Source organism: Chelon labrosus (assembly GCF_963514085.1).
Source record: "Chelon labrosus genome assembly, chromosome: 14".
NCBI classification, from domain to species: Eukaryota; Metazoa; Chordata; class Actinopteri; order Mugiliformes; family Mugilidae; genus Chelon; species Chelon labrosus.
The window spans coordinates 25907858-25935705 of NC_140347.1; the positions used below are offsets into that span (position 1 = coordinate 25907858).

The 27848-nt window shown below is 41.7% G+C and overlaps 2 protein-coding genes across 4 annotated transcripts; one reads left to right on the plus strand and one right to left on the minus strand.

Annotated features, from left to right (window-relative positions):
* Positions 1-14: 14 nt before the first annotated feature.
* Positions 15-23358, plus strand: dpf3 (double PHD fingers 3). 3 transcript variants are annotated; one of them, XM_084560828.1, is made up of 12 exons: positions 15-260; positions 8130-8290; positions 10187-10294; positions 13573-13706; positions 13897-13992; positions 14210-14282; positions 14728-14769; positions 15632-15769; positions 15974-16102; positions 19355-19467; positions 20340-20421; positions 20593-23358. In XM_084560828.1, the coding sequence occupies exons 1-12, from the start codon at positions 94-96 to the stop codon at positions 20658-20660; spliced, it is 1311 nt and encodes a 436-aa protein (XP_084416954.1). In that variant the 5' UTR covers positions 15-93; the 3' UTR covers positions 20661-23358. The 3 variants fall into 3 exon arrangements, with proteins under 3 accessions (XP_084416954.1, XP_084416955.1, XP_084416956.1); XM_084560829.1 differs by lacking the exon at positions 14728-14769; XM_084560830.1 differs by lacking the exons at positions 19355-19467; positions 20340-20421; positions 20593-23358 and adding an exon at positions 17815-19346.
* Positions 23359-23888: 530 nt separating this feature from the next.
* LOC311499139 (protein LEG1 homolog) lies at positions 23889-27371 on the minus strand. Its single transcript, XM_084560011.1, has 7 exons — positions 25729-27371; positions 25460-25546; positions 25309-25382; positions 25123-25227; positions 24864-24982; positions 24573-24714; positions 23889-24479 (listed from the first exon to the last, which is right to left on the minus strand). Exons 1-7 carry the CDS (start codon positions 26024-26026, stop codon positions 24153-24155), a joined length of 1152 nt encoding a protein of 383 aa, XP_084416137.1. The 5' UTR covers positions 26027-27371; the 3' UTR covers positions 23889-24152.
* Between the last annotated feature and the right edge of the window lie 477 nt (positions 27372-27848).

The window sequence follows — 27848 nt, forward strand, 5'->3', positions numbered from 1 at the left end:
TGACATAAAGCTAAATTAGGTTTATTTCTTGTTATTATCACAGTCTGGGGTCCGGGACGTTAATTTTGACAGATTTATCTGAAGCCACGCCTAATGTCTTGCCGCTGGTGTTGCATTGGTAGGGAGCACGGTGCACTGGACCGCATTGGCTGTTGTGTTTTTTTTTTTTCCATAAGGGTCCCAAACTACACAGAGATTTGGAATATTACGTTACAGTCCTACAGGAAAATGGCGACTGTCATTCATAATCCATTAAAATCGTAAGTAATTTTTTTTATAATTAAACATTCGCATCGTTTGGTTGGACACGGTGACTGCGATTTATATATGCACGGGGTTTAAATGCGCTTTTAACTGAGAAACACTCATTTAACACCTTTGCCGTGCGCTCGGACAGTCTCTGTCTTCAGGTACCGCTGAGTGCTTGCTGGGTTGTGTAATGCTGATATAAAAGCATGCACTCATGCACAATATGCAGAGAAAAAAGCAGCCCTCGCATGCACTTGGCTTCCACTTGACAGAAAGTTGTCCACATTTCCTTATCTTTTTGTTAAACGGTTGACACAAGTTTGCATGCTGGGCTCTTTGTCAGCGCCAGCGACTGCTAAATTTGCGTAGATAATTTCATGCAAGTTGCGCTGAACGGACGCTTTACAGCGACACTCGAGCTTTTCCGACACTGTCAGCTGCATGCACACAATGCACATCCGATCATCGTGTGTTGTTGCACAACGCAAACCTCAGTATGTGCATGGAATGTATTTTTTTTTGGGTGTAAACATTTAGTCTATGAGAATAAGAGGTTGTGTGTGGTCAAAATCTATTGTGCGAGAGAGGATTGTGATGGAAGATTATTGTGATGAACCCAACTTTGATTTGAATCTATTATACTGAATGCATGTTTGTTTCCTTGCTGGCTGACAGCAGATGTTTACTGCTGGTCATGTGGAATGCGCAGAGTGTTTTGACAGTTTGCCCAAAATCTATTGTGCAAGAGGTCAAAATAAAAGCATGCTATGATGGGAATGGAGAAACTTCAGTTTTAATTTGATCTGATGGTGTGGATTAATGTGGCACACAGGACATGCTTGAAACAGCATTGTAATAATGTTGTGTGGTATCTGCTTTTTAAGTGTAAGTACATATTTTCAACTAGGTGTACCCCTCATCAGTAGTACATCCTTTTTAACACAGAGCCAGTAATGTGAAGAATAATTTTATTGAACAGAAAATAAAGGTCAAATTGAATATAACAGACTCATGATACTCTTTGTTGACAACCAAATATATGGTGCTGTGGATAAAAGGCTTTAAGCTGCTGTTTTCCACCAAAACAGATTAGTGCAGCGGGGAATGTAGATATATGTGTTTGCTTTTGTGTGTCTGCAGTTGTGCATGTAGAGCAGCCGATTAGCAGCGTCCCAGAATTTTCCTGGGTCCATCTGTTGCAAGAGAGAGAGAGAGAGGTACATGTAAAGAAAGAAGGGATAGAGGGAGGGAGTCCCATCTGCCCTTCACATGCAGACCCCCATCTAATATCTGCAAAAACAAAAAAAAAAAAAAAAAAAGGGAGGGGGATACAATGTTGGAGGGAAGGCTCCACCTAAGCCCTTAATAAAATACAAGAGAAAACCGTTGTGGTCTACTTTTTAGGCAGTTGTTTGAGTCTGCTGCGTTTGAAACAATAGGCCCAACTTCTCATCTGTCCTCTGGATGTGGCTGGTAAATCATGCCCGCTCAATAAGGACGTGGTAGTAATCTAGCCGGCCTCTCCTGCCAGCGCTCGGCTCTGAGAGATAAATTATAACCACAGGCACCTGGCAGTAAATACATCTGGCATATTCAGTCATGTTTAGCACATCTACGTGACTGATTTTAAAAACTCTCTCTTTTTTTTTTTTTACAAAGACTTCTTTGTGATTGAAACCCGGGGTCGCTGTGATGGGGCTTAATTAGGAGCTGACATGAGAAGTATTCAAATAGGTAATTCATATGCAGAGATGTGCGTATTATGTGTCCTTTCGCCTTCTTGATTAGGATTTTTAATGAGCTCAGGTGGGAAGCGGGGTGGTTGGGTTTGCACAAGGATAGAGAGGCTGAGGGCTGAGATTAGGGGAAATGCGAAAGGGATGAGGGCTAGTGGATTGTGTTTGGGGTTGTATGTTTTTATTGTGTTGCATACGTGCGGAGCCGTGCGCCCCTCCCCCAGTTCGTGTGAGAGGGAGCGTGAGTGAGTGATGGAGGTAGAGGGGGGTGTCTGTCTGGCTGCGTTTAGGCGTACTGCATACATTTATACTACACCCTCAGCACAGGGGCGAACCCTGGCCTTTGTCTATTCCAGGGAATGGGAATGTGTGGGAATGGTTTCCAGGCACGGGGAATTAAATGGCCAGGAACATTTTTTATAAAAAGCTCCACTGCTCATAAAAGTTGCACATGTTTCTCTTTCTGTGTGTGACTTGTGTTAGGAAATTGGAGATATATGCATGTATGGTATCCTTCATAGACGCATTCTCCTCCGGTGATCCAATCCTGAGTTATCGCTTCCAGATTCCCCCTCCTTCACGCCGTCTCTGACTATCAACAACAGCAAGAGCATCTGAATCAGGGTTTCCCTTCTGCTACACCCTTTCCTCTTCAGCTGCTCACTGCACTCTGCACCTTTCCCTTTCATACCCCTTTGTGTGTGCGTGTGTTTGTGCATGCACGGGTGTGTGTGCGTGTGTGTGTGTGTGGGGGGTGCGCTCGTGCATACGCACATCCGCGTGTTTGAGAGAAAATGAGTGTGACAGGGTTTGAAAGGGAACACGTGTGCCCCGGGACATATCGGATCCCTCCTCTTCCCTCCTCTTCCCTCCCATTCCGTCTCCTTGGCCCCTCCTCCTCCTCCTCCATGTCCTCCTTGGTCTCCCTCCTCTTGGCTTCACCCTCTGCTCGGCCTACAAAGTGCCACAAAAGCATCTATCAGTACCCACATGCTGTTGCCCTGCCCTTCGCTTCCTCTGAGGCCCTTTTACCTTCACCTCCTCCCTACCGTCTTTTTCCCCATTGGAGGTCGTTCTCTTACACTACTGCAGAATTTTCCTTTCAGATGCTTGTTATGGTGGCCAGATCTTCGACTTTTGTGAGAACTTGTCATTGTGACTGCTGGATTGTGACAGACTATACTGTTTTCCATTACCTCTGGCTCAGTGGTCTGAATGAGGTCATGCAAACAACCTCAGAACTGTTCTACATGCCTGGGAATGCTGCGCCTCCAAAGTCTGTGACATGTCAGCTCATTAGTGCCGTCGCAGATTTTTCAATTTCAGACTTTCGACACTATACTGCAAACGTAAACCACATCGCGCAGCTGGCCAAGCGAGCATACAATGCAAGAACATCAGAAACAAATGTAGCATAATAAGCACATAAGCGATGATTCAATTACCGTCCATGCATCATCCATCCATTACTACTGCTTATCCTTTAGACGGCCGAGGCGGGGTCTGATCCTGACCATAACAGGGCTAACAAAAAGAGACAACCATTAGAAGTCCCATGCACACCTACGGCCAATTTGGAATCAGCCATTAATCTAATGAGCGTGTCTTTGGACTGCAAGAGGAAGTTGGAGCAGCTGGAGAAAACCTACGCAGGCACAGAGAACACATGCAAATCTCAGAACCTTTCTCCTGTGAGGTAAACTAATACATTCGCGACAAGAAATGCTACAAAACCATTATTCATAATCATATTCATTGACTAAAAATCTTAGCTCAAAGTAAACTTCCTTAAACTTACTTAAAGTTCCCAAAGAAATTAGTAAGAACACCTGAAGACAGTTTAGTGTGGAACTAAAAGTGACAATTTTATAAAAAATCATCTAATAACACTTTTAATATGGAACCATGATGCCAGTAACTTCAGCGACAATTTTTGCCACTACACACATGCCTTCAAACATGGCGGACGCACTCCTCCTCCTAGAGAATATAAATGACATTACTTAGCGCACCTAAAGCTGTTTGGAGATTACCACATACAGTACGATAGTGTTAATGTGCCGTGTGTGCAAATGACAAAAATTCATTATGTCATCACCTGAAGAGACTGTCAGCCACCTTGGAGCCTGTGCCGGTCTGATGGGTCCCATAACGTCAGCCATTAAATGAGATGTTGCTCATTGAGCTCATTAAAATGGGCGGCACAGTGGTGAGCTTTGTAAAGTGAGCCCGACGACAGCTGAAGATTTACCTTCTGATTCGTGATAGTTGTGAATCGGTGTAAGATTGATTCTAAATGGAGACTCTCACATCTGAGAAGGCGGAACTAGAACTTTTGTGTGTGTGAAAAATGGCTAAAATTATTATCAAAACTGATTAAATCAAAAAATGATTTCCTCTCTAAAATAAAATATCGCCATAAACCGGGCATGGTCCGTCTCAGTGCTGAGAGCAGGAAGTGAGCTGCGTAGCGGAGATGAGCGCTAATGCGAAGAGGAGCATGGCAGTGATTTATCATGCTGCCGATAAGTTCTTTTAGTGATTAATTATCCTACTCAGCAAGGGGAAAGAGAAAGTGCCGTGGGTAATGCACGAGTGACAGAGATATGTGGCAGATGAGAGTTAGATTGATGGAGAGGAATGGCAGCAGACATCTGAACACAAAGGCGGATTAATGGAGCCGGCACTCTCCTCGGATAAGGATTAAGTGTACGTTTGAATATTCATGATGGTCGTAAGCTCTTTTTTGGGGACTCAACTGGTTCTTCTGGGGAGTGCATGCGTCCCTATTTGCTCACCTGAAGTTCAGTGGAAATTAAATTATGTCCAACATGTCTCTCTCTGTATGTAATAAATCATTCATGGGCACCTGTGAGGGATCTGTCTGAACACAGAACAAAAGACAGGACTGAAATGATGAGAGTGTCTTCTTCTCCTCTCCTCTCCTCTCTTTGAGCGTGTTTCACCAGGAAACACTGACACAAAAACGGTCCTCTTTGCTTGTATGAGAGAAACTGAGACAATCATAATGGTTCACAGAGGCAAGCACAAAACAAATGCAGATTCCATCAGTATCCAGGAAGCAGTTGTCTAGGAGGAATGTGTTCCCCAACATGCAAAACTTACATAAGTACTGTCACTTGAATCAGTCATCCAGTGTGGTAGTGGGTACAAACAGGAGCAAAGCACAACCTCTGATGGTAGAATCAGGTTTTGGGGGCAGGGAGGATGTCTCAGGACACACAACCCCCAGACAGATGGTCTTGGAGGCATACGCTGTCGCTTTACTTTCACCTAATGAATACGGCACTCAGACAAATGCACAGCGGGCAAACAGGCCAGGCACGAACACTAACTTATGTAAGCCGCCTCAGGACGTCACACGGCCGTTTTGTTGGCGGAGACGGGACAGAGACATACAGGCAACACGGGACGATACACAGAGGGAGGGAAACGGAAGAAAGACACACTTAGGTTCAGGCAACAAAAAAGCGACAGCAGAGATTACGCTTTACCTCTGGGAATGTGAGTTATGTGACAGGAAGTCTCTCATGGAGATTTGGCTTTGAGCGGATCGCTCTGACTGCCGGTCTCATACTGTAAAAACATGTGTCCCCAAAAGCACCAGCTGCATTCTTTGTTTCCGTGAGTTTCTTGAAAACTTCAGCCAACAGCTGCCACACGCATTTAAGCCCATGCACATGTGGCACTCAAGGTGGAAGCAGAAATACTATTTTGCGCATGTAAACCGTGCTGCTGTTTCAGCAGTTATAATGTAATAACTAACTCGTGAATTGATCATTGTTACAAGCAGCATCACTAGTGTCTCTATTAATTGTCTCAAAAAGGTTGTTTTAGTAAAAGTTATGTATATCTAAAGGAGCAATTTGACATTAATGAAAATACCGTTATTCTGCTTGGAAACTTGGGAAACAGCCAACCTGGATCTGTCCACTGGTAAAAGTTCACACAACAGCACCTCTTAATCTGCCAAATACACAAATTCACTCAAAAGCTGCAGTTTAAAAACAATTGTTTGTGGTTTTATAGGGTGTTGGACTACATATTAGTTGTTAGCAGTGGCTCTGGAATCATAGCTGAACATTTCCTTAAAGAAGCAGCTCTCTCTTAGTGCAAAGTTGTTTTTAATGCCAGCGTTTATCAGATTAAATGTTTCTACTACTTAAACATATTGACCAAGGTAGTTGTAGTGTAATATAACACCAGACACATTGACACAGGTTTCCATCACAGCATACACCTCCAGAGAATGGACTTGGACCTTCTGAGGGTGTCCTGTGTTGTCTGGCAACAGAATGATGTTAGTGGGGGGCTTTGGGTCCTATGGGTTGAAGGGAGGGGCCTCTGTGGATCATCCCACAGATACTTGATCAGTTTGGGATTTAGTGAATTTGGAGGCCAGGTCAACACTTTGTGCTGTTCTTCATGTTTTTTGAGTTGTTGTGTGTGTGTCTGTGTCAGGCTGCATCCTGTGCAGTGTCATTGCTATGGAGTGGGGGTGCCTGGTCTGGTCAAGGTGGGTGGTGGGTGAGGCAGGCAAATGACAACTAGTCACTCAGAGCTGCCATGCCTTTAATTATGCCTAACTTTAGGACTTGAAATAACTTAAACTATTAAGTTATATACAAATCTACACCCATAAATGTGTCATGGTTAAGAAAATTAGCTACAGAGACAAAAAACATTATTCTGTACGGAGACTGACTCGCTTTAGGACGCAGCCTCAAGTGGACATTTCAGGAACTGCACCTGGCACTTTGGCATTGACTTCATTTTTAAAGACCGGGGATTGAAAATGTATTTTTACTCAGTATATCATTATTTTGTAACCTTTCATCTCGTCAGACATCACTTGTGAGAGCTGCGGTGATCTGAGAAAATTAAATCATTATTTATTGTGCAGTGCAAAATATTCAGCATACGTAGTCAATACCGATCTCTCTCCTGATACAACAGTATCAGTCTTTCTTCTTTCTCTTTCCCTGCAAATCACATGTAATCCCTGCTTTCTTCTTCATCTTTTACATGCAATACCTGGCTCACTCCCTCTTGCTACTCCGGCCTTACACGCCTCTCCCTTCCCCCTCATCCTTGTCCTCCTTCATCCACTTTCTGCTCCCTCCGTCTCCAAACACTGCACATCTTTGTGAGACTCAGAGCGACCAGAGTGCTGGTCTTTGTCCAGCTTGGCATTCTTTACATATCTGTGCAGAGTATCCACAGACCACCAATCTCGGCTTGGCCAGGCAAGGAGATGGGCAGACAGATAGACATCTGTGCTTTAAAAATCAAGAAGCAGACACCTTTCTCACAAAAACATCAAGAAAGTATTCCGTAGAACGTACCAACTGCTACAACTACTTAATCTGGGTTTGTTCTTGTCTGTTTAATGACTTAAGCTGCAGAACTCCTGCCTCTAGCCTGACACTATGGAGGTTATTGATGCCTCACTTCCTGATTTATACTCTGTCCTTTGTCAATGTGCACATCAGTGTGTAGCCCATCTGTTTGGTCGACTTCGATCTGGCACGCTCGCTCATCTATCTGTTTGACAGGATGAAACATTTCGTCTATTCTTGTGGTTGATCGCAGTTTGCTTTACGCAGTTGTCCTCACTTCGCTCAGCTTGTTCAGACATTCCTTTTCAGCTCGGCAGCCCTCGTCCTGCATCTGATGTACGCAGCAAAGCCAGACTTTACACAACAAACCGAGCCAAAAAAGATGGTGTGTTGCTCAAGAGTCGCTCATACTTGATTTCCAGATGATACCAAATGATCAACCTCAACACATGTTCTTGCCATTAACCATCCAAAAATGTCCTTAGCATTTATTTGATGTGACTCTAACAGCGGGAATGACTCAACTCACAAAATGCAGAAATCAGAGCAGCATGGTTAAATCGCCCAAATTAATGACAAAAATGAGACTATAAAGTTCCTTGTGGGTAACTTTATTTTAATTCTATTTTTTTTATAGTGTAGTTCAGATGTTGAAGGGATGGGGCAGCTGTCGTAGAAGCAAATATTAATGAGGCTCATACATTGTATTGAAATGTCTTTGATTCTTGTTGTGTGTGACTGTCGACCTGACTGTTTGTGTGTCTGTTTCTCTGTCTTGGGTCAGGCTTGGTGACCAGTTCTATAAGGAGGCCATCGAACATTGTCGCAACTACAATGCCCGACTCTGCGCAGAGCGCAGCGTGCGCATGCCCTTCTTGGACTCGCAAACTGGTGTGGCACAGAACAACTGCTACATCTGGATGGAAAAGCGCCATCGGCAGCCAGGTGAGAGTCACAGCAAAGGCTTAAAAACAGTACTAATCCTGTTTTTATTAGCAGTATTTGGGGGCGCAGCTTTTTTGGCTCTGGACTTAAGACAATTCACAGTAATTCACAGAAAGTAAGTTCAACATAGTAAGTAAGTTAAACATAAGGCTACAGCCCACTGCAAATTAGCTTAGCTTAGCATCAAGACTGGAAATAAAGGGATGACTTACTCCAAAATACACAAAATATCCAACAATTAATGCAATATATACAGTGTTGTTAATTTAATCTGTACAAAGTGTAAAAAGACTTCTAGTGTTTACTAAGGATTATTTCTGTACTATTTTGTGTCCAGAAACAGCCACTCCCTTTCCCTTGACAATTTTGTTATCATGAGATTGTCAGAAAACTCCAGGAAGTCATGTTGATTAGTTTAGACTACATCCACATTAATATGTGTTTGTATATCCTCTGCTCCAATTATGCTTAATATCCACACCACTGTGACATTTTAGGACCCCTGACACAGAGACGTCTGGAAACTCAGGACAGGCCAAAACGGAGACGACTTTTAAAAACTAAATTGAGCAAACATGTTATTGCTAAGCCTGCGCATCTTTCATGATTTCATTCTTTTTGGTTAATTACAATACCGCTTACTTGTTGATTTCCTCTGGTAAGGCGCGATACTCATGGTAGTGATCAAATGTGCTGACAAATGTGCACCATCTACCTCATCATCCGTCAAAGCAAAAAATCTTTGGCCTTTGTTTTCTCCGCTGCTGCTCTCCCTCCGTAGTATCCTATACAGCTATTGCTGCCTTCAAATGAATTCTGTGAGCTGATGGTTTTGACACGGAGCTTGAGCACACAAAAATGCCTTTTGTGCCAGTGGTAACATGAGACAGATGCATGAGATCACCATTTTCAGACGTACTATAAGATTACAAAGAAAAACTCTGTACAACTAATTACAATATATTAACCTCTGACACTTCTGAAGACATGCTAAGCAGCATCAGTTCTAACCTGTCAGAACACAGTTATGAGAGTGGTATTAATCTTCTCCTCTAACTCTCAGAAATAAATGAGCATGTCACAGAAAACATCTAGTACACATTTATGATAGCTATGAAGGATTACATTATAGATCTCCTCCCTCAGTAAAACATGCAGTCAGCCCATCGTTTCTATATTTTATGAGTTACCACTTGCTGATTTGTCCTGAACCCAGCAGTCAGAATGCATTATGCACATCTGGTTCGTCAGCACGGCCAAAGGGAACAAATCAGCTCTTTACTCAAAGCTGGACACAAATAGCCTGCTCTCCATCTTGTATGCAAAGCCCTTCAGGCCACACCCTATACTTTGTGGCAGACCTAACTTACATTATATGCATTTATTCTGGGTTTATCCCTCCCCCTCCCTCTCTTGATTTTATTTTCCTCTGCTCGTGCAGACTTAAAAATCCCCTTTCCCTCAAGTCTAATGGTGGAATATGATTAAAGGCGGAGAGATCACAGTATGCTTTGGAATAATGTAAAGTATACTTTCACATCATTAACCAACATTAGTTAGGATTTCTTTTGGTTGTTGCTATCCAGCTAACATGCAGAATCCTGAAAACACAGGCAGCCTTTGAGTGATAAATTGTCTCTGGAAGCACAAGAGAAGGATTTCTCTGAATATATGGACCATTAGCCTGAGTGCGAATCAGGATATATTAAGTGTTAGGAAAACAAGGTCGCTGTGTGTACTTCTGTGTGTGTGTGTGTGTGTAGGGGACTCAATGCAAGGTTTGTTAAGGTTTTAAGCCTGCCGGTGGTTGTTAAAATTCCTCCTCTGTGCCTGTGTGTCTCCCTTCGTGTGTGTGTGTATGTATGCATATGTATGGGTGCACGTGTGTGTGTCCAGGCCAGGCAGCAGGACAAATGTATACCTACCCTGCCCGTTGCTGGAGAAAGAAGAGGCGACTTCACCCTCCCCTGGATCCCCAGCTCCGCCTGTGTGAGCTTCGACTAGGTAGGACAAACAACGCACACAAGCCAAACTGCAGTCACAGACAGATTCACGGCTGCAGCCGTACTGGCCCACAGTTATACAACCAAATCAGCTTTTGTTTTGAACTACTTAAATACATATATGTGTTTATTTGTCCCGTCTGTGCTGCTGTTTCCTGCACAAAGCTGGTGGCTTTAATGCTCTCTAGCTGACCATCTGGCTCTGCTTAGCCACTCTCTTTCACCAGGTCTCCAGGTTCATTCTCTCCCCTGAATCAATGCCTGCTCTCACTGTTCTCATGCTGCAGACACACACACGCACACATGCATAGGCACACAAACACCCCCACACATGACTCTTGCTCCCCGTTGCAGCCCAGAAGCACCCTAACTGGGCCTCTGTAATCATTTGTCCATGAGACATTACAATGTAACTGAGTCTTATGAGGTGGAAGTGTGTGCTTTTTTTTTTTATGAGCATGTGCATCCATGCATGCATACTGTGTGTGTGTTAAAGGGGATTTTAGCAAAGGAATGCCCCAGGAACCTGATAAGGGGGAGAAATAAAGGCAAGTCTTTGTTTCTGCTACTCCACTCCATTGTTTGTCCCGCACTGTCTTCCAGACGCAATATAATACTCAAGAGTGTTCTGCTAAGAATGATGCACTATAAGCAAAGGACAGGGAGTCTTTCTCTTAAAAAAAAAGAAAGAAAAAAGAAGTCCCCAGAGCTATAACTGACCAACCGAAGTGCTAAAAGGGAAAGAAAACTAGCGATACACTGTAGCAGTTAACAAGTACTGTAAAGCCTTTGCAGCTGAGAGTGAAATAGAAGAACTCTTCAGTTTTGTTTTTAAGGTATCCAATTGTGCAGTTTGGCCCAGATATCTATCACAACACGACAGAGGAATGTGAATTCTCCCCTCTCGGGCTTTTGCAAATGCTTTATGTTTATTTAATGCTTCCTGAACAGTCTCTGTGTGTGAGCATACGCACAGGGCTGTGTCACAGGCTTACAAGAATTCGAAACCAGAATTGATTTCCTTGTTTTTGTAGGTCTTGTTGTTTGTGTCGCAGTCATAGTTTTCCTTTTCTCTGGAGCCATTTTGCTTAACTCGGTGCAAACTCCTGCTGGAACTGAAAAGCTGTAAGCAACCTTCATTTAAAGGCGTGCAAAAAGCAAGCATTTCTAAAGCATGCATTTGGAAATCAAACCTTTTCGCAGTATTTCTTGTCATGTTCTTGTCAACTCCACTGCGGGCCTCAAAAGAAACTGGTTTGAAAAGTAATGATTATTATTTGAGCACGCATCTTTCATTAAATCATCCATGTCTTCATGTATGCTTTTTCAAACACCACAACTCCATTTAGAAATGACATGTTTGCTAAATATTCCCCAGTCTCATATGACTCTGATAACACGACTACGGCCAGAGCAAACATTTGAAAGCTTCTGCCAGTTCTTTTCTTGAGGATGAGCAAACTGAACTCATGTGTAAAATCAGTGAACTTGAAAGTCAGCAGTGAATTCAGACCGGCATTATACGCGTGAGCGTGTATGTTCGTATGAAGCTATGAGTAGAGGAGGGTTTTTGCTGGTAACTCAAAGAGCCCTGAGGACGATAAACAGACGAAGGAGGATGGATAAGAGGAGGGAAACCAGAGGAGAGCGAAACAATTTAAAGTGGAATTCAGTGTACGTGGGGGTGGATGAAGAAAAAGTCCAGGAAGCGTATACAGAAAGACACAAAGGAATGAGAGGAGCGAGGCACAGAGGTAGCGCGGCTTTGTGTTTAATGCGTCCTACAGCCTCGGTAGCCGTGCTCACTCCTTCCTTTTCTTATCACAGCCCTGCTTTCATTCAATTTTCATCCAGGTATTAGAGTTCAAAGGGGAGGACAGAGAGTCGGTGCTGCATCAAGTTCATCTCTACGGAAATGAATAGAGGCGGAGGAAGACAGAAAAACAAGATTGGAAGGGGCGAGAAATAAAGAACGGGGGAAATAATTTAGGCTCAGTGTAGAAGCAGTGTTTTTTTTATGTTTCGTTTGTTTTCTTTCTTATGTACCTGTGGCTTTACTTAGTTTCCAATCTGATCATCTGCTTTTTCATTTTTACCAAAACTGATACTGAAGATTTAGTTGGACTTCCATCTCTGCTAAATTGCCTGATCGCTCATCCAAAACTGTTAAGACTTATGTGGTTGTGCAGATTTGCAGACTTTGCAAAAATGAATTGGATGTCCTTTATAATTGCAGGAATACCTGTAACTTAATCCATTGTTTTTTTTTAATTTTGCTCTGTAGTTCCTTGCCAGTTAAATGTATCCAATGTGATTTTAAGCCTTCGGGTCTCTCGTTTTTTAAAGATGGATGAAAGTGTAAGTAACAGCTGGGCTGACGTCATGTTCCGTAACTAATCCAAACATCTCCTTTGTAATTAGAGGGATAAATATTTACTTTTTAATACAAGCACTCCCCCTTTCCTCGAATGGATCGGGAGATAAGTTGCAATTATGCCATTAGGACGTGACCATTATTCATAAAATGGCTTTTACCCAGCTTATTTATTCACCTCGTTGAAGTCTGGCATCATTTTACTATATCATCAGCTGCCTTGAACTGAACCAAAACACATTGGACAGGTGAGCTGTGATGCCATAGTAACGTATCCAGTCTTAAGTTAGTTAATTAGACTTGCTCACACGATAATGACAAATGCATAAGGCACAAAGTAATGACACATGGCAGTCACAACAATATGAAAACATGGACACATATGAAAACAACGTGTTTCCCCCGGTTTCAGGCTGCTATGGTTTCATGTACCACCTCAGGGTGCACCCAGAGAACAGCACAGTAAAGTACTGACTGAGCAGGTGTGTCCTGTGTCCAGTCAAATTCAGTAACTCAATACTTAAATACTTTCTTTTTTTTTGCATAGTTTAAAGTTAGATCTGCGCATTGCTACATCTCTGTCATGAAATTCATGAAACTCTCTTGCTCATCAAGAAGCATGCAGTGCACTACAGGGTGAAACAATTGCTGGCTTTGTGATGCTGCAACATAAGAGCTTTCCTTTACAAGTTGTCCCGCAGCCCGAGTTCATCAGTATGCTTTCTCTTTGAAGCTTATTTCTCTTCAGCTGCAGGATAAGCCCGCTTCAACAAGCTCGTAGTGTTGTGAAGAAAAACTTACAACACACAGGTTGAGGCAAACTTATGATACGCTGAAACACACAGACACACAAACCCGTACCCACCTCAAGTGCTCTTTTCTTTCTGTCCTCCTCGTCTCTTCAGAAGCGGAGCTGGCTCCCAAACGTGAGGGGCCACCAGGGGAGGCCACAGCATTGGAGGCCCTCCTGAGGGGGGACAACCAGCTGGAGAAAAAAACCAGCATCAATAAGGAGGAGGAGACACTGCTTGAAATACAGGTATTTTTTGAACGTGTTTGTAAGTTTTTGCTTCTGTTTTCATGCAAACCTAACAATCAGAGTTTGCATTTCAGAGGAGTGTAAGTAGAGCCTTACCATAAAGTTTTCTTCTTCACCTCTTTCTAAAGTCTTCCTGCCTGTTGGTACTTTTATCTAGACCGATGTGTTTCTGTGTGTTTGCACTCTGCAGAGAGTACTGGAGGCAGAGGAAAACGGGGACAGTTTCCAAGATGATGACGACTTTGAACTAGACACTCCAAAGAGAAAGAACAGAAACAGAGGCAAAGTGAGTACCAGATAGTGTGAGAGAGTTCGCTTTTTTAGAATAACATCCAGGTAATACCCACAAATGAAGACTCACACACAATAGCATCAGCTACATAACAACAACATTCAACAACAACATTCAACAACAAAGACACCCTTATTGTCAGTGTTACCATGTACTGTATGTTTAGCATGTTAGCACACAATGTGCTGTTTCAATCTGTGTTTCCTTTCAGAGCAGAGGATCGAGTCGCAGAAGGACAGAGCCTGTCAACACCGACGACCAGGACAAACCTTACGTGTGTGACAGTAAGGGAAAAGGCGACTTCATTCTTTGCACACCACATCACGTGCCATCCTGTGATCTGCGCTATTAGTTTGCACTTTGGTTTACCTAAAATCACAGTGTTTTCTACAAGAGGAGAACCTCGGACCTGTAACAGATCTGTCTGTTTTGAAATAAAACCTTTAGAAAATAGTTTGTCATTTCCTTTCATCTTCCAATGATGGGCCTCTCACTGTCTGTTCCTAAGAGCGGTGCTCTGCAGCATGAAGAAAGAGTTTGCTGTTAATCCAGACCTGACTAGCATGCCACTTACGTCCTTGGACAAAATCTCCCAGGAATGGATTGCCGTGGGGATTGTGGCTAGCGATTTCCATGCTGACTGAGCCTCGAACAAATGAATGTCATCCTCATTTTGTGTCTTGTTCTGTCTTTCCGTTATTGTTTGCTTTTGTGTCTTCTCTGTTCCAGATAGATACAAACAAAAGTATAACTCAAAAAAGGCTGAAGAAGGTATCTGACCCTGTCCTCATCTTGTCTTTCTAGAGGCTCCGTGAACAGAATGACCTTTTGCAAATGGGTGTCTGGTGTACGAATGGCTGACTGAATGCTAATTTTTGGAAATGTGCAATGCTTTCAATGCTTTATGCTAGTCCAGGCTTCCCTTCTTAAATTCAGTGCAAGCACTGCATGACACTAACGCTATGCAATGCGCCTACATGTTGGCTCATTGCAAGGCACGCACCAAATGATGCTTAAGCTTCAGCTCAGTTAATGGCACACTGAGGGATGCATGTTTCAAAGATCACTCTGTAGCTGTGATGTGATCCTCACATGTAGTCATTGTAGAAGTGTTTACACTGGGCGTAATTATTTCTTTTTTTTAAATTACGATTTTTTTTAATTTAAAAATACTGCCTTTTTTGGTCACACCAAAGATGCACAGACAGATATGGTTGCAGCATTAATGTGCTGGACGCTGCTTAATGAGGAACTTCTACAATGGCTACAGCGCCACCATGAACACAGAGCAACGCTAGACTAGATCACCCATGTAAACGCTTTGAGTACTATTGATCTTCTAACCTTTTGTTGCATTTCTCATTACAAAAAGAAAAGCATCATTAGTGTAAAGCTAACATAAGTTATGTCTAGTTTCACTCTATGTCCTTGTGAAATATCTAAAAATCTGTCTATGTTCATATAAATTACATGTATGTGTTATATTTCAATTTGTTTAACTTAAATACGATGCAGATAAAGCCTCATAGTAATAATCTGTCTAACTGATATCTGTGTCTTAAACTGATGTTCACATCCATCTGTGTTCAAGGTTTTGCATGAGTCTAAAGGATCTGTGTTGTTTTGTGTGTAGTCTGTGGAAAGCGCTACAAGAACCGGCCTGGTCTGAGCTACCATTACACCCACACTCACCTGGCAGAGGAGGAGGGTGAGGAGGAGAAAGAAACAGAGATGTCTCCATCTTCTCCACAGAGCACGGACAATCACAAACGTAAGGCACTTGCTAGTATTTAATGACATAACAACTGAAAGTGATTGCTCGGAAATCTATTAATGTATTCCCTCACAGATACTCCCCAGTAGACGCAATTACACAATCCTAAGCGTAAACCTGTCCAACTCAAAGTTTATGCTGACCTCAAGCTGAAAGCCACAGCTCATGTGTCTTGTTCTTATTTGTCTATTCCCGTGACAGCTCAGAAGGGCCCAGATGGCTCAATTATCCCCAACGACTACTGTGACTTCTGCCTGGGAGACCAAGACTCCAACAGGAAAACGGGGCAGGCCGAGGAGTTGGTGTCCTGCTCAGACTGTGGACGTTCTGGTGAGTCCCCAGTTATTGAAACAGACAAGTAAATGGTTAAATTAAAGCCTCAGATTTTTTTCCCTAAGCATTCATTTACATCACTTATAACAGATTGTTCTTCGTCATGTCAACTTAGTGGATTTAAAGTCCCCATGAAATCAAATTTGATGTGTACCATTAATGATGAAGCACTATACATCAACTATACAGCGGCAACATTGACAAGTCCATTTGTAGGTCTATTTCAAAACGATGACTCATCATGCACTTGGGGGCGTGTATTCATTTTGCGTCCAGTGAAACGAAGGCTATTAGAGCTGACCAATCACAGCTGACAGGACTTTTCTCGAGGGGGGTGGCCCATTGAGCTCTGCTTTTACGGAAAACATGAAAATATCCTGAAGTAGCACTCTGCTAGTTGTTTCATGGGGACTTTAAAATATTGTAATAACCATAACACAGCAAGAAGTTAGCACTATCATTAAATGAATAGTAAGACATAGAATACTTGTTCACTTTCCTGCGAGGAGTGAGATTAGACGATCGATACCACTCATATGTCTCAATAGTAAATCTAAAACCAGCTAAGCTAAGCTAACCAGACAGTTTGACCCACCAGAAGCTTAGCTTAGCTAATAGACTTGAACCAGGAAGAAACAGTTTGCGTTGTTCTGTTTAAAACTAACAATAGCTTTGGTTTAGTTTGGTTTTCATTGTGAGGGTCTTGTACAGAAGAAGATATGAACTATAGAGACACCAGCAGACTTTAGGGGAAAAAAACTGGCTAGCAGCTTCCCCTGTTTTCCATCTTTAAGCTAAGCTATTTGTCCTGCAGCTGTAACTCCACCTTCCACCTTAACTCACAAGAGTTGTATCAATCTCCTCATCTGTCTCTCTGCAGGGAAGTTAGTAGTCATATTTCCCAAAATGTCAAACTATTCCAGAAATGTGTTGTCTGCTAGACTCATACTTTACTTTGTGTCTACTACACATCTCATTTTTGTTTCCCTTTACTTCCTTTTTATCCACAATCTTGTCCGTGTGTTCTTCTTGCTTTCTTCTTATATTAATCTTTGCTCCATAGACTTAAAGTGTTTACCTAGTGACCACAAAGTTTAAGACTCTACATCAAATATTAAAAATCACATCATTTCTTTGGGGAAAGAATTTTGGACTTTGATATAAGTTTAGTTTATTGTTCGCAGTTCAGTCAAAAACAAAAAAAGCAAACCTGGGTCTTAAATTGATGAAATAGATTTCATTTGATATTTACGGTGTGGACTGAATTAAGCTTTCGTGTTGCTTCAGTGTCTTTTCAATGGGTTGTCAATGAGCCTTTCAGACCATAAGAATTCAGAGCAAACAGCTGGAACTCTTTGCAATGATCCATTTAGAAAGAATTCATACAGTCTTCTGCTTGCTTCCATCCTGCATGCTTCTCCATGTCAGCCTCGTCCATCAGTGAGGACTTCTGCCTTTAGATGACATGCCTTCACTGTTTTGTTGCTCAGTTCTCATGCATTACCTTATGGCACATTCGGCTGCATTTTTGTTGTTTTCTCCCTCCTTTTTTTCCCACTCTAGCCAAAGCCACATCTGCTGGATATCGCAGCAAAGCATTTCTTGAGTCATCTGCAATAAGAGAGCAGAATATTCATTTCGGTTAAAACAGCTGCAAGACTGTGTGTGGCCTTGTCTGTGTTGCTCTGACGCTGATGTTTTCATGGTAGCTGGAAGAGGAGGAGAGAAGAAGGATGGGAGGAAGCTGAGTGCTCTAGAAGAATTGTTCGGCAGCGCGTCAGACAGCGAGGCCTCCACGTTTCATGGCTTTGAAGATGCAGAACTGGAAGACATTTTGTTGTCAGACAATGAGGATGTCGCTGACACCTGATAATGGGACCTGTTGACTAGTTGGACCTCGTGGCAATAAAAGTCATTCTCAGATTCTTATTTTTATAAATGGAACGCTGAAAGACTTTTAAAGGTATACAGTGGCCTAAACTGGCTCACCTTGAAGACACTTCTGAAAAGTCACTAGATTATTATTAACTCTTGGAAGATATGTAGGATATATTTATACTTAAAGCCAACTTCTTCAAAATCTTGCTTTCCATAGTCACAATCACTACAATTTTTTACCATGCTCATGGATTCTACATTCTCCATTTTTCATTAACAAAACAGAAAACAAATAAAACGTCCTTACATTCGTCAAATAATCAAGACTGCCACATGCTGGCATGCTGGACTGAAAAGGTTGATAGCACTGAGGACCACAGAATGAGGAATAAAAATGGGTTTTCCATGGCAAATTAAACACATGGCAGGGGGAGGGATGCACATGGACTCTTGAGTCACCCCAATGGCTAAAGAGGACAGGGAGCCAAGAGGTAAGAGCCAATCGCCACTCTGTTGCCCCTCTTTGTCTGTAAGGATTAGATCGTTACTGAGACTAATTGCTCATTTCACTGGCTGCTGCTAAGCTAATAGGCTAATGTCTATAAAAAAACAACTTACACTTCTTCCCGACTGTAATTCCTCAGTTTAATTTGAGAGACGGGCAGCAGCCTAAACATCTCAGCTTTAAATGGTTTGTTTTTAATTACCCATCAGAGGCTGACAGGGATTGTGATCAATGGATCTGGCTGCTTTCTCAGACCAGATACAAATCAGATTATCCTTGATTATGGTTTACTCATGGCTCATTGATACCCCATTGATACCAGCGTACAGATAACGGCACTGCGATGCTGTGCGGAGGCTGCAAAAGACGTCAGCAGCGGCTATAAACTGATTGTTATTGATGCGGGCAGCTAGAGGACACTTTTACATACAGCATATGTGTTTATTTGTGTGTTGTCACAGATGTAGATTTTTAGGAAGATGATGAAATATCTTGACTGTTTTTTTTCCCGCTGCTTGCGTTTTTTTTTCCCGACATATTGTATATTTACTTGTCTTTTGTGGCTAGGTTGCTTTTGATGGAAAATTTCATCCAGCTGTTTTCACTGTCAACACTATGGATTGCTGTTACAGTTAACATTTACCACTGGCTCTTATAAAGACATAGCAATCTGGGTGAAGGGTCAAATCTTATTATTTCTTATTTAAAGTGGGTCATTAAAATTGGGCTAATCTGATTATTATTATTTTAATCTACAGGACAGAAATGACCAAATTTACTCTTAAAATGACTGGTTTGTAAACTCTTCTGGCTATCCATTCTTTCCTTTCCTCCTTCTTTTATTCCTCCTCAACGTTCCTCCACAGGCCACCCGACATGCCTGCAGTTCACAGAGAACATGATGCAGGCGGTGAGGACTTACCAGTGGCAGTGCATCGAGTGCAAGTCTTGCAGCCTCTGCGGAACCTCAGAGAACGACGTATGTATCATAGAGGGAGGCCTTGTTCTGTCCTCTCCGGCTCCACAAATGTCATTGTTCACTTCGAATTAGCTTGGACCGCCAAAGCTGACATGTTTCCCTTTTAACGCCATGACCTTTCACCGACCTGTTTTCAGCCTGTCACAGACAATATATTGCCATGAATAAAACTCAGAAAGCCAATGCCATATCATCAGTGGGACATTGTGGCAATGCATGGCAATTCAGTTTATTTGTCCAATTATAATTTAATATGCCAAATAATATGCTCTTCTTTTATAATGACAGCCATGGTCAGAGACGTTATGTTTCCAAAACTGGTACAAAGGTCCATGAGGACTCAAGAATCAGCTGAGTAGATTTTGAAGGATAAAGGTCAGAGGTGAAAGTCACTGTGGCCTCACATCTGTCCCATTCTAATGAATTTGAAACCTCAGGAACCCCTTCAAACTATTTCTTTATATCTGGCACAAAGTGATCCAGTAGGAGTTATGGATGATATGATTCGATTTTAGTGTTCAAAGACCAAAGGGAAATGTCACTTTGGCCATAAATCAGCTTGGGAACAGCATGTTTTGAGATGAAACACTTTGAGGCTATAGAGTCTTCAAATTTCACAAAGGATGATTAGATTGCTCAGAAATGACTAAAAATCATACTTTCATATAAATGTCTAATCGGACAAAATGATGACATTCAATATCAGGGTCAAACCGTAACATTCCACAAATAGACATCATAAATTCCTCTACAGTCTTCACTGTGTATGCTATATGAGTCTAGACAGATAAAGATGTAAACTGCAATTTGCAGCTGGAGGCACGATACCAAGGAATTTTAGTTTAAGATACTTCTGTGTGTTTTTCATGTAGGATCAGCTGCTGTTCTGTGATGACTGTGACAGAGGATACCACATGTACTGCCTGAAGCCTCCGATGACCCAGCCTCCTGAAGGTACCACAGCTGAGAGCCACTCTTGATAGGTTTCATTATACATCAGCGTATATATGTCATGTCCTATATGTTTGAGAGCGGCTACAGACAAAAGGCTATATATGGCTAAAGGACAAGATTTCAGTCTCTCTCTCTCTGTCTCTTTCTCTCTCTCTCTCTCTCTCTCTGCAGGGAGCTGGAGTTGTCATGTGTGTCTGGACTTGTTAAAAGACAAGGCCTCAGCCTATGGAGAAGCTTAACAACACCCTGGAAACACGCATACACACAATATATATGTTTGTACATATACATTAACCGTTTGACGTACTCACGCATTAGCGGAAAACTCTCAGATACTATCAAACAAACACGTGCGGACACTTTCTTCCATTCACACACACTTCGGTGCATTAGCAGACTCAGGGCAGTTTCCTGTGTGAGGCGCAGAGACCCTCTACCTCTCATATAGCCTAGCAACACTCAACAGATGCAAATGCCATCAGCATGCGATCTCATCCGTAAGTCAGCTAACAGCAGGTCTACCATCCAGTCTTTTCTCTACCTCAGCAGACGGCAAGAAGCCAAAGAAAGATTGAGAATACTGTGTAGTACATGTGCATGTGAAATACCTGTTTATTTTAAACCAAACGTCTGAAAATCTCAGATGTCTTCACCCTGATTTAAATTTATTTGAGCGTGATTTGGAAGGCGTTTCTCCCCGAGTATTTGCTGAAGCTGCTCAAGATCTCCAATGGGGGAAACTGAGTGAGTTTGACGAACGTTTGTTTAAAATTCTCCTTCCAGCTCTCCTTGTGTTTAGACTTTACAGTGACATTCCTTTATGATATCTGGATAGACTCAGTGTTAGTTATGCCATCTTTCACAGGTTTTGTCAAGCTTGGTGAAATTTATGTCCAGTGCTAAGAGGAAATGGTGCGATAAAACCGGCTTGACTGTCATTCCTTCTGGAGGGTGGTGACGTTTTTAATCCACGTCTGTTTTCTGTATTCTTACAGTTACTAGGATACCATGGTGCTCGGTGCGACACTTTACAAATGATTTAACATTTCTGTACTTAGAATAAAAGTGTTGCTGTGGGGATCATTTTTAATCTAAATGAGTGGTTTCCAAACTTCTTCTCTCATAGCCCTCACTTTAGAAACAAAAAAAAATTCCAACCTCCTCCCTTATCGTAACAACACACATTGTGTACCATGTTTTGTTGTTCTAGTGAAAAATACACCTTGGACTGTGCTTAAACTGCCAGACACACATGCTCACCCAGTGTATTAATGACTAAAACCTCATAGTGGATGTGATTGACAGGTTGATGAGATACTTATGCTTCTCTTCTTGTCTCTTCATCTTCTGCTAGCATCTTTTGCTAACTTGAATATTGATAGCCTTGCAATCTTATCTGGAGCTAAAGGCCAACGCAATTATTTCAGTAATGAACAATAACAGAATTTCAGACATCAAGCTCTCCATTGTTACATTTAACAGGCTATCTTTTAAAATTCATGTCTTTCAATTTCAACAGATTTTATCAACTTTAGCTAGCCAGCTAATTTTGTGCTAACTCATTGAATTGATGGCTGTGTCTCAGTAGAGAAAAATGAAAGGAAAACACCTTTAAAACACGATAGCTACATACATCACATCTTAAAGCTAATTTAGCTAAAGCTAAAATAGCCTAGTGACATTAAAGTGGTCAATGTAGGAAGTTGAGTACACAAAATGGCTTCCATTCAAGCAGGGATACCAGATGTATACCTGGTAACTTGTAGAAAAAGCAAAGTTATAATGTAAGGGCAAAGGCTTTGAGAATATCAGCCTTTTCTATACAATCTCTATACAACGGATTTACGGTACATTAACTTACCGTGCACCTCCACCTTTTCTGAAGACGTCACTTACAAGGTTGTGTATACCAAAAGAGAGGATGGTTCATGGGGATTTTTTCTCGTGTACACTGTATACACAAGCCCATTTGAAATCAGAATTAGTCATTTCAATGTAGTTTGACAAGCTAGCCTAGCCAGTTTGCTACACTGTGATGGGAAAATTGCTGTTCAGGGAACGTGGCAAGGTTGTCACTTTTTCACTCCCAGGCTATCTCCCTGCAATGCCTCTGTGCTCCTACAGAGGGACCCACCACACAGTTTGGGAACCACTGCTGAAAGTGAACCATTTCAACGTGTATTATCAAACCTCCATTTGAGGAAGCAGTATTTACTGGCGTGTCCTGTCTGGAAGTAGCCACAGTTTATGTGAGAAGACTTTAATACTGTTAAAACCAGAATACATTCTGGAAACTCTGGATTTGTATAGCTGTGTGAAGACATTTGATGTTTATTTGGTCTGAGTGATGAAACGTCTAATACCATCAGCGTAACATGTGTTTTGTACAGATAATTTGGTACTAACTTAATGCTCTCTTAAAACAAGCTGATCATGACAAGGACCACAGATAAGCTATATATGAAAAAAAAAAGAATAGAAACACGATAAAAGTACACATAGTGTGCAAGCCTTGACAGGATGTCACATTCAGCATTTGTGTTTTGTTAGTGTAACTTTGTATTTGTATTTACTTTTCCATTGACAATCATGAGCTAACATAGATAACATTATGTTAATAACATACAGAGGAGTGACTTTGTGTTTTTCTACAGCGGGCATAAACGCGCTTTGTGTCTTCCGTTCAAAAGGGTCATGGATGTTATTTGATCACCTGCAGTGATACAAGATGTGTGTTGTATTTTGTTAAAGTAAATGTTACATTTTGTGTTGAAATAAAGACTCGTCCAGGATTCTTGTACACTTGCAAGTAATCTACAAACGGAAAGTTTGAATGAATGACTACTTCTTTGAGTGTTGTTGTTCCCATTTAAGTATCTATTACCAGAATACCCCAATGCTATGTGCATAAACTAAAAATACTACTGTGCAGATTAGACATTATTTTCCCCAGACACATGGCTGTCATTCAGGCTGTCTGGAAACCTCTGGTGTATGGATGCTCTCCAGGGACTATAGCGGGAATACTGAATAACCAGTATCATGTAGTGTTTGTAGCAGTATTCAGCTAATGAAATTAGTCCAAACTGTTGCAATCAGCATCTCAAATAACATCATCTCATCATAGTTTGAGAAATGACATGACAGTACTTATATCATACTACCACCAGGGAGCGCTGTTAGACCAGTGTACATCTCTGGACAACATACGGCATCCTTCCATGTAAATCAACATGGTGCTAAATTTTACAGTGCAGTGAGCAGACTGTTAGGAGTCATGAGAAAAAAATTCCATTAATTCAAGGTCTATAACCTTTACTATTAATAAACTTTACTACTACCACTACAACTACTTCATCATTTATAAAGTTATACCATATTTAGTATGTCAAATTTAAATCTGTAAAGTAACTATTAACTAGAAGGGGAAATAATACTTGACTTAACTGTCTAATTTAACTGTCTTAAAATTAAAGACTAAAGACAGAAGAGCTTTAACGAAGAGTTTGATAATGACAGTAAAAGCGAAGAGTTGTTTATTGAGATGCATATTCACATGAGTGTGAATAAAGAACAAAGACACATGAATGACTATTGACAATCTCCAAAGACAGTTCTTACTTAAACTATTTAGTGTGAAACAGAAATGTTCCTTTTCAGTATATAAAAAAAACCAGGAGATGCTGTCTTTTACTATTTTTCTTTATTTCTCTTTCTTAAGTGTGTTCGTCTCAGCAGCTTGTACTCATTCCGGTGATGATGGAGAGGAAAGTGCTTGTGGCGAAGCCGGGATTCAGTAGAAGCTGCTCTAGGAGTTCTCTGCCTTTCTCTCTTGTGGTTACTGAACACATGGCGCTTTTCCACATGCGTACCAAACTTCCACCTGATAGATGACATGAAGGACCATGACCATCCCCATAAGAAAACAACAGTATCATAATATATTTTGTGTGTGTCCTACCGAGCAGAGTGTTCACGTTCTTTATCCAGGAGAAGATGGACAGAGTGTGGTTCTCTTCCTGACTCAGATCGGCAATGTGAGGAGCGCTGTCGCCATCCTAAAAGACAGAATGGACATAAACTAGATACATGCACACTTTGTGAAATGTGATATGTTTAATTAACAGATGGATGAAGCTGTAGGTGTGTACCTGCAAAATCCGACTTGGCATGGGGGACATGAACATCGCAGATTTTTCCAAGTTGGAGTGGAAATGAGCAGCTGACACATACTCAGCTGAGTTCAACCAGCTGTTAGCAAATGACACCTCTGTAGATGAGTAGTGGCTTTGCCTGAAGGAGAGCACAGCATTTTTAGTTAATACACTAATACACTTAAACCTTTCCTGGTGATGATAGATAGATAGATAGATAGATAGATAGATAGATAGATAGATAGATAGATAGATAGATAGACAGATAGATAGATAGATAGGTAATACTTTGCGTTGCATGCTGCAGAGGCATAAATTGAAGCCATCTGGGCTTCCCAGTAGAGACCAAGGATAGCGTCTTTCTTCTCATTTTCAGGCAAGGTAGACTCAGTTGAAGACTTGAGACCCTTAAACCACAAATATGGACCATTAAAACGTAGAATTTCTACTCCCTTGCTGATTTAAATTGGTGAAATGCAATGCTGAGAAGTGCTCTCCGTGACAAGATGTGGCCTAATCATGGTGAGTAAAATCTTGGATTAAATACCTGGAAAAAGGCATCCCACTTAGCCATGGCAAGAGGGTAGCGAGCTGCACAGTCAGCATAGGTAGTGCAGTAGTCCTGTACACCTTGAGGCACCTGCATCTGGACCTGATCAGTTTGAAATCATAATTATAGTCATCCTCCCCATAGTTACAACTGTAACTATTCTGGCTAAGACTGCACAAGTACCTGAACTCCAGCTCCCAGGAAGCCCTGCTGTGCAGCAGACAGGAAGGGAAGAGCAGAGACAAAGTAGCTCACACCTGGAGAGAAATTAAGAGGTTGTTTATGTTCTCTGTATCTGTTACTGTGTGTATATGTATATTTGTCGTTTACTTACAGCTCCACCAGCTCTCAGTAGAAACGCACATAGGATCTCCTGTTTGCAGACCGCAAGCTGTTGCACCGGTCGGGTCAGCGAGACGCCCTACAGAAATAACACGTCATTTGTTGGTGTCCAGATAAATTCTTTGATAGCTGGTGGTTTTATGAAGTTATATTCAGTTTGGGACTGCATGTTTCAGTGGCTCCAGGATTCACAGTAAAAAAACTTGTATTATATATGCAAGAGGATATTTGCCCTAAATTTACCAAGTGAAAATCATTTACCTGAAGTTAGCATCCATCCAAGCTGCAGTGGCAGTCCCCACAGTGGACTGTCTGTTGCGTTTGTCCCCATGGATCCCATGAAGGGATCTGTTGCAGCAATTATCAGACGATAAAAGCTCAAACGTTGAAGATACTGCCAGGGGTCTGGAGTCACAATCCCGTCCTGCATTGGCAGCTCAGTCACTTGGCTGGCTGTTTGTGCCCACAGGATAGGCAGACCATTTTCTAGAATCACAGCAGCGCTGCTGAGAGACACTGCACATGCCAGGATGAGGCCAAGGGCCGCTGGACACTGCATGACTGTGACGTTGGGACTGCAGGGAAAGATGGAGTCAAGAGCGTATTCTCTGGACTGAGGATTGTCCCACAGATACAGGGCTTAAATACGCTCTCTGCTCATGCTCAAAAGTTCTGACCTCCACAAGCAAACATACACACATTTGTATTAGTCCATGTGACATGTGGTTCATTGGACCCTCGCTGATAGAAAGATAAGATCACTTGAGTACATAGACCTCAATAACTAAAACAGTTATTAGCAAACCCCATGAACTGTTGCAGACAGTTAGCCAGAAATAATCTGAGTTCCAATGGTCAACAGAGTTTGAGAGAAGATTTTCAGTTCAGTGGTCAAATACAACACTGGATCGAACCCTCATGTTGCAACTGAACACTCAAGATAGTGGGGCCACAGCTAACTCACATTTGTCTATATTCCATGTGGGTTTCATAACAAAAGGTCGGTCGATCTAGAACAAGCTGATATGGTTCAGTCCTTTGAGGGTCTACTTGGCTGACTGCTTAATAGTCACTTTTTACCATCATTTACTGAAGGCACACAATAAATATAATCCTGACAGCCTGTGCAAAGTAATGGACAGCAGTGGGTGAAAGGTTGTGCTGCCATGAACTGGAGTGTTTTACAGTAGCTGGTTGGCTCACCTCTGGTAACATTGTGTGCTGCATTGTTTATACATGAAAGAAGCATTATGTAACCATCAAATTGATAGAATTTTAGACTGTCGTAAGCATTCACAAGTGTGCTCACAAGTGCAACACATCTGTGGTTTAGCTATGGAACAGCGCATATTTGTTTTCACTTGCTCAACAGCATGTGAGTATGTTGAAGTTGTAAACAGGGCCTCATAGTCGAGGTTAAAGGTCAAAAACTGAGTTCACATGATCGAGTGAACCTTAAATGCTTTTTTTTCCAGCTTTCAGTTTTTTTCAGCTTCCTCTACACTTCCATGAATAAAATTCTAGCAGAGAAACTGAATATCTAGGTTTTCAATTGTTAATACTGGAAAAAACATACTGATATCTAAATGTCCTTATTAATGTGCTGTAATGCAAGACAATGTAGAGTCAAAGTAGAAAGCTGTATAAAATTGAAATTCTCATGTACAGCACTTGAGGGACTTCAGTTACACTACACTGCTTCTTAAAAGAATTCTCTTGGTTCCATCGCCATTTGACCTCAATACATCACCGTGCAAGGAACCTCCAACCTCCACTGTCTGTGACTCACAAACTGACACCACTCAAAGTCAAATGTTCTTTTTTCCACAAATATTGGACATGTGTACATACAGATACCAAAAAATACTCCACATGCACATCATAGATGCAGATGCATATATGCATCATATACAGGTCCAATGAATAACGCTGTTTATGTCAATATAGTGGCACCTGTCAGTGGGTGGGATACATTAGGTTGCAAGTGAACATTTTGCCCTCAGAGATGATGTGTTAGAAGCAGCAAAAATGAGCAAGTGGAAGGATTTGAGCGACTTTGACAAGGGCCGAATTTTAATGGCTAGATGACCGGGTAAGAGCATCTCCAAAACTACATCTGTCGTGGGGTGTTCCCTGTCTGCAGTGGCCAGTACCTATCAAAAGTAATCCAAGTTATCGTATCGTATCTTAGTGGCACCATTTCGTAACATACTTGCATTGCATTGTATGGTATCGCCGTTGTGTGGTATCTTATATCGTCGCTTAATGCACTTACTTTTTGTGTCTTTAGTTCATAGAACTGTCATTGGCCAACACAAATAGAAATATATTCTAAAACTAAATTTTCTTAGAGAATGCATAACTTGTCCGAATGGGCCTTT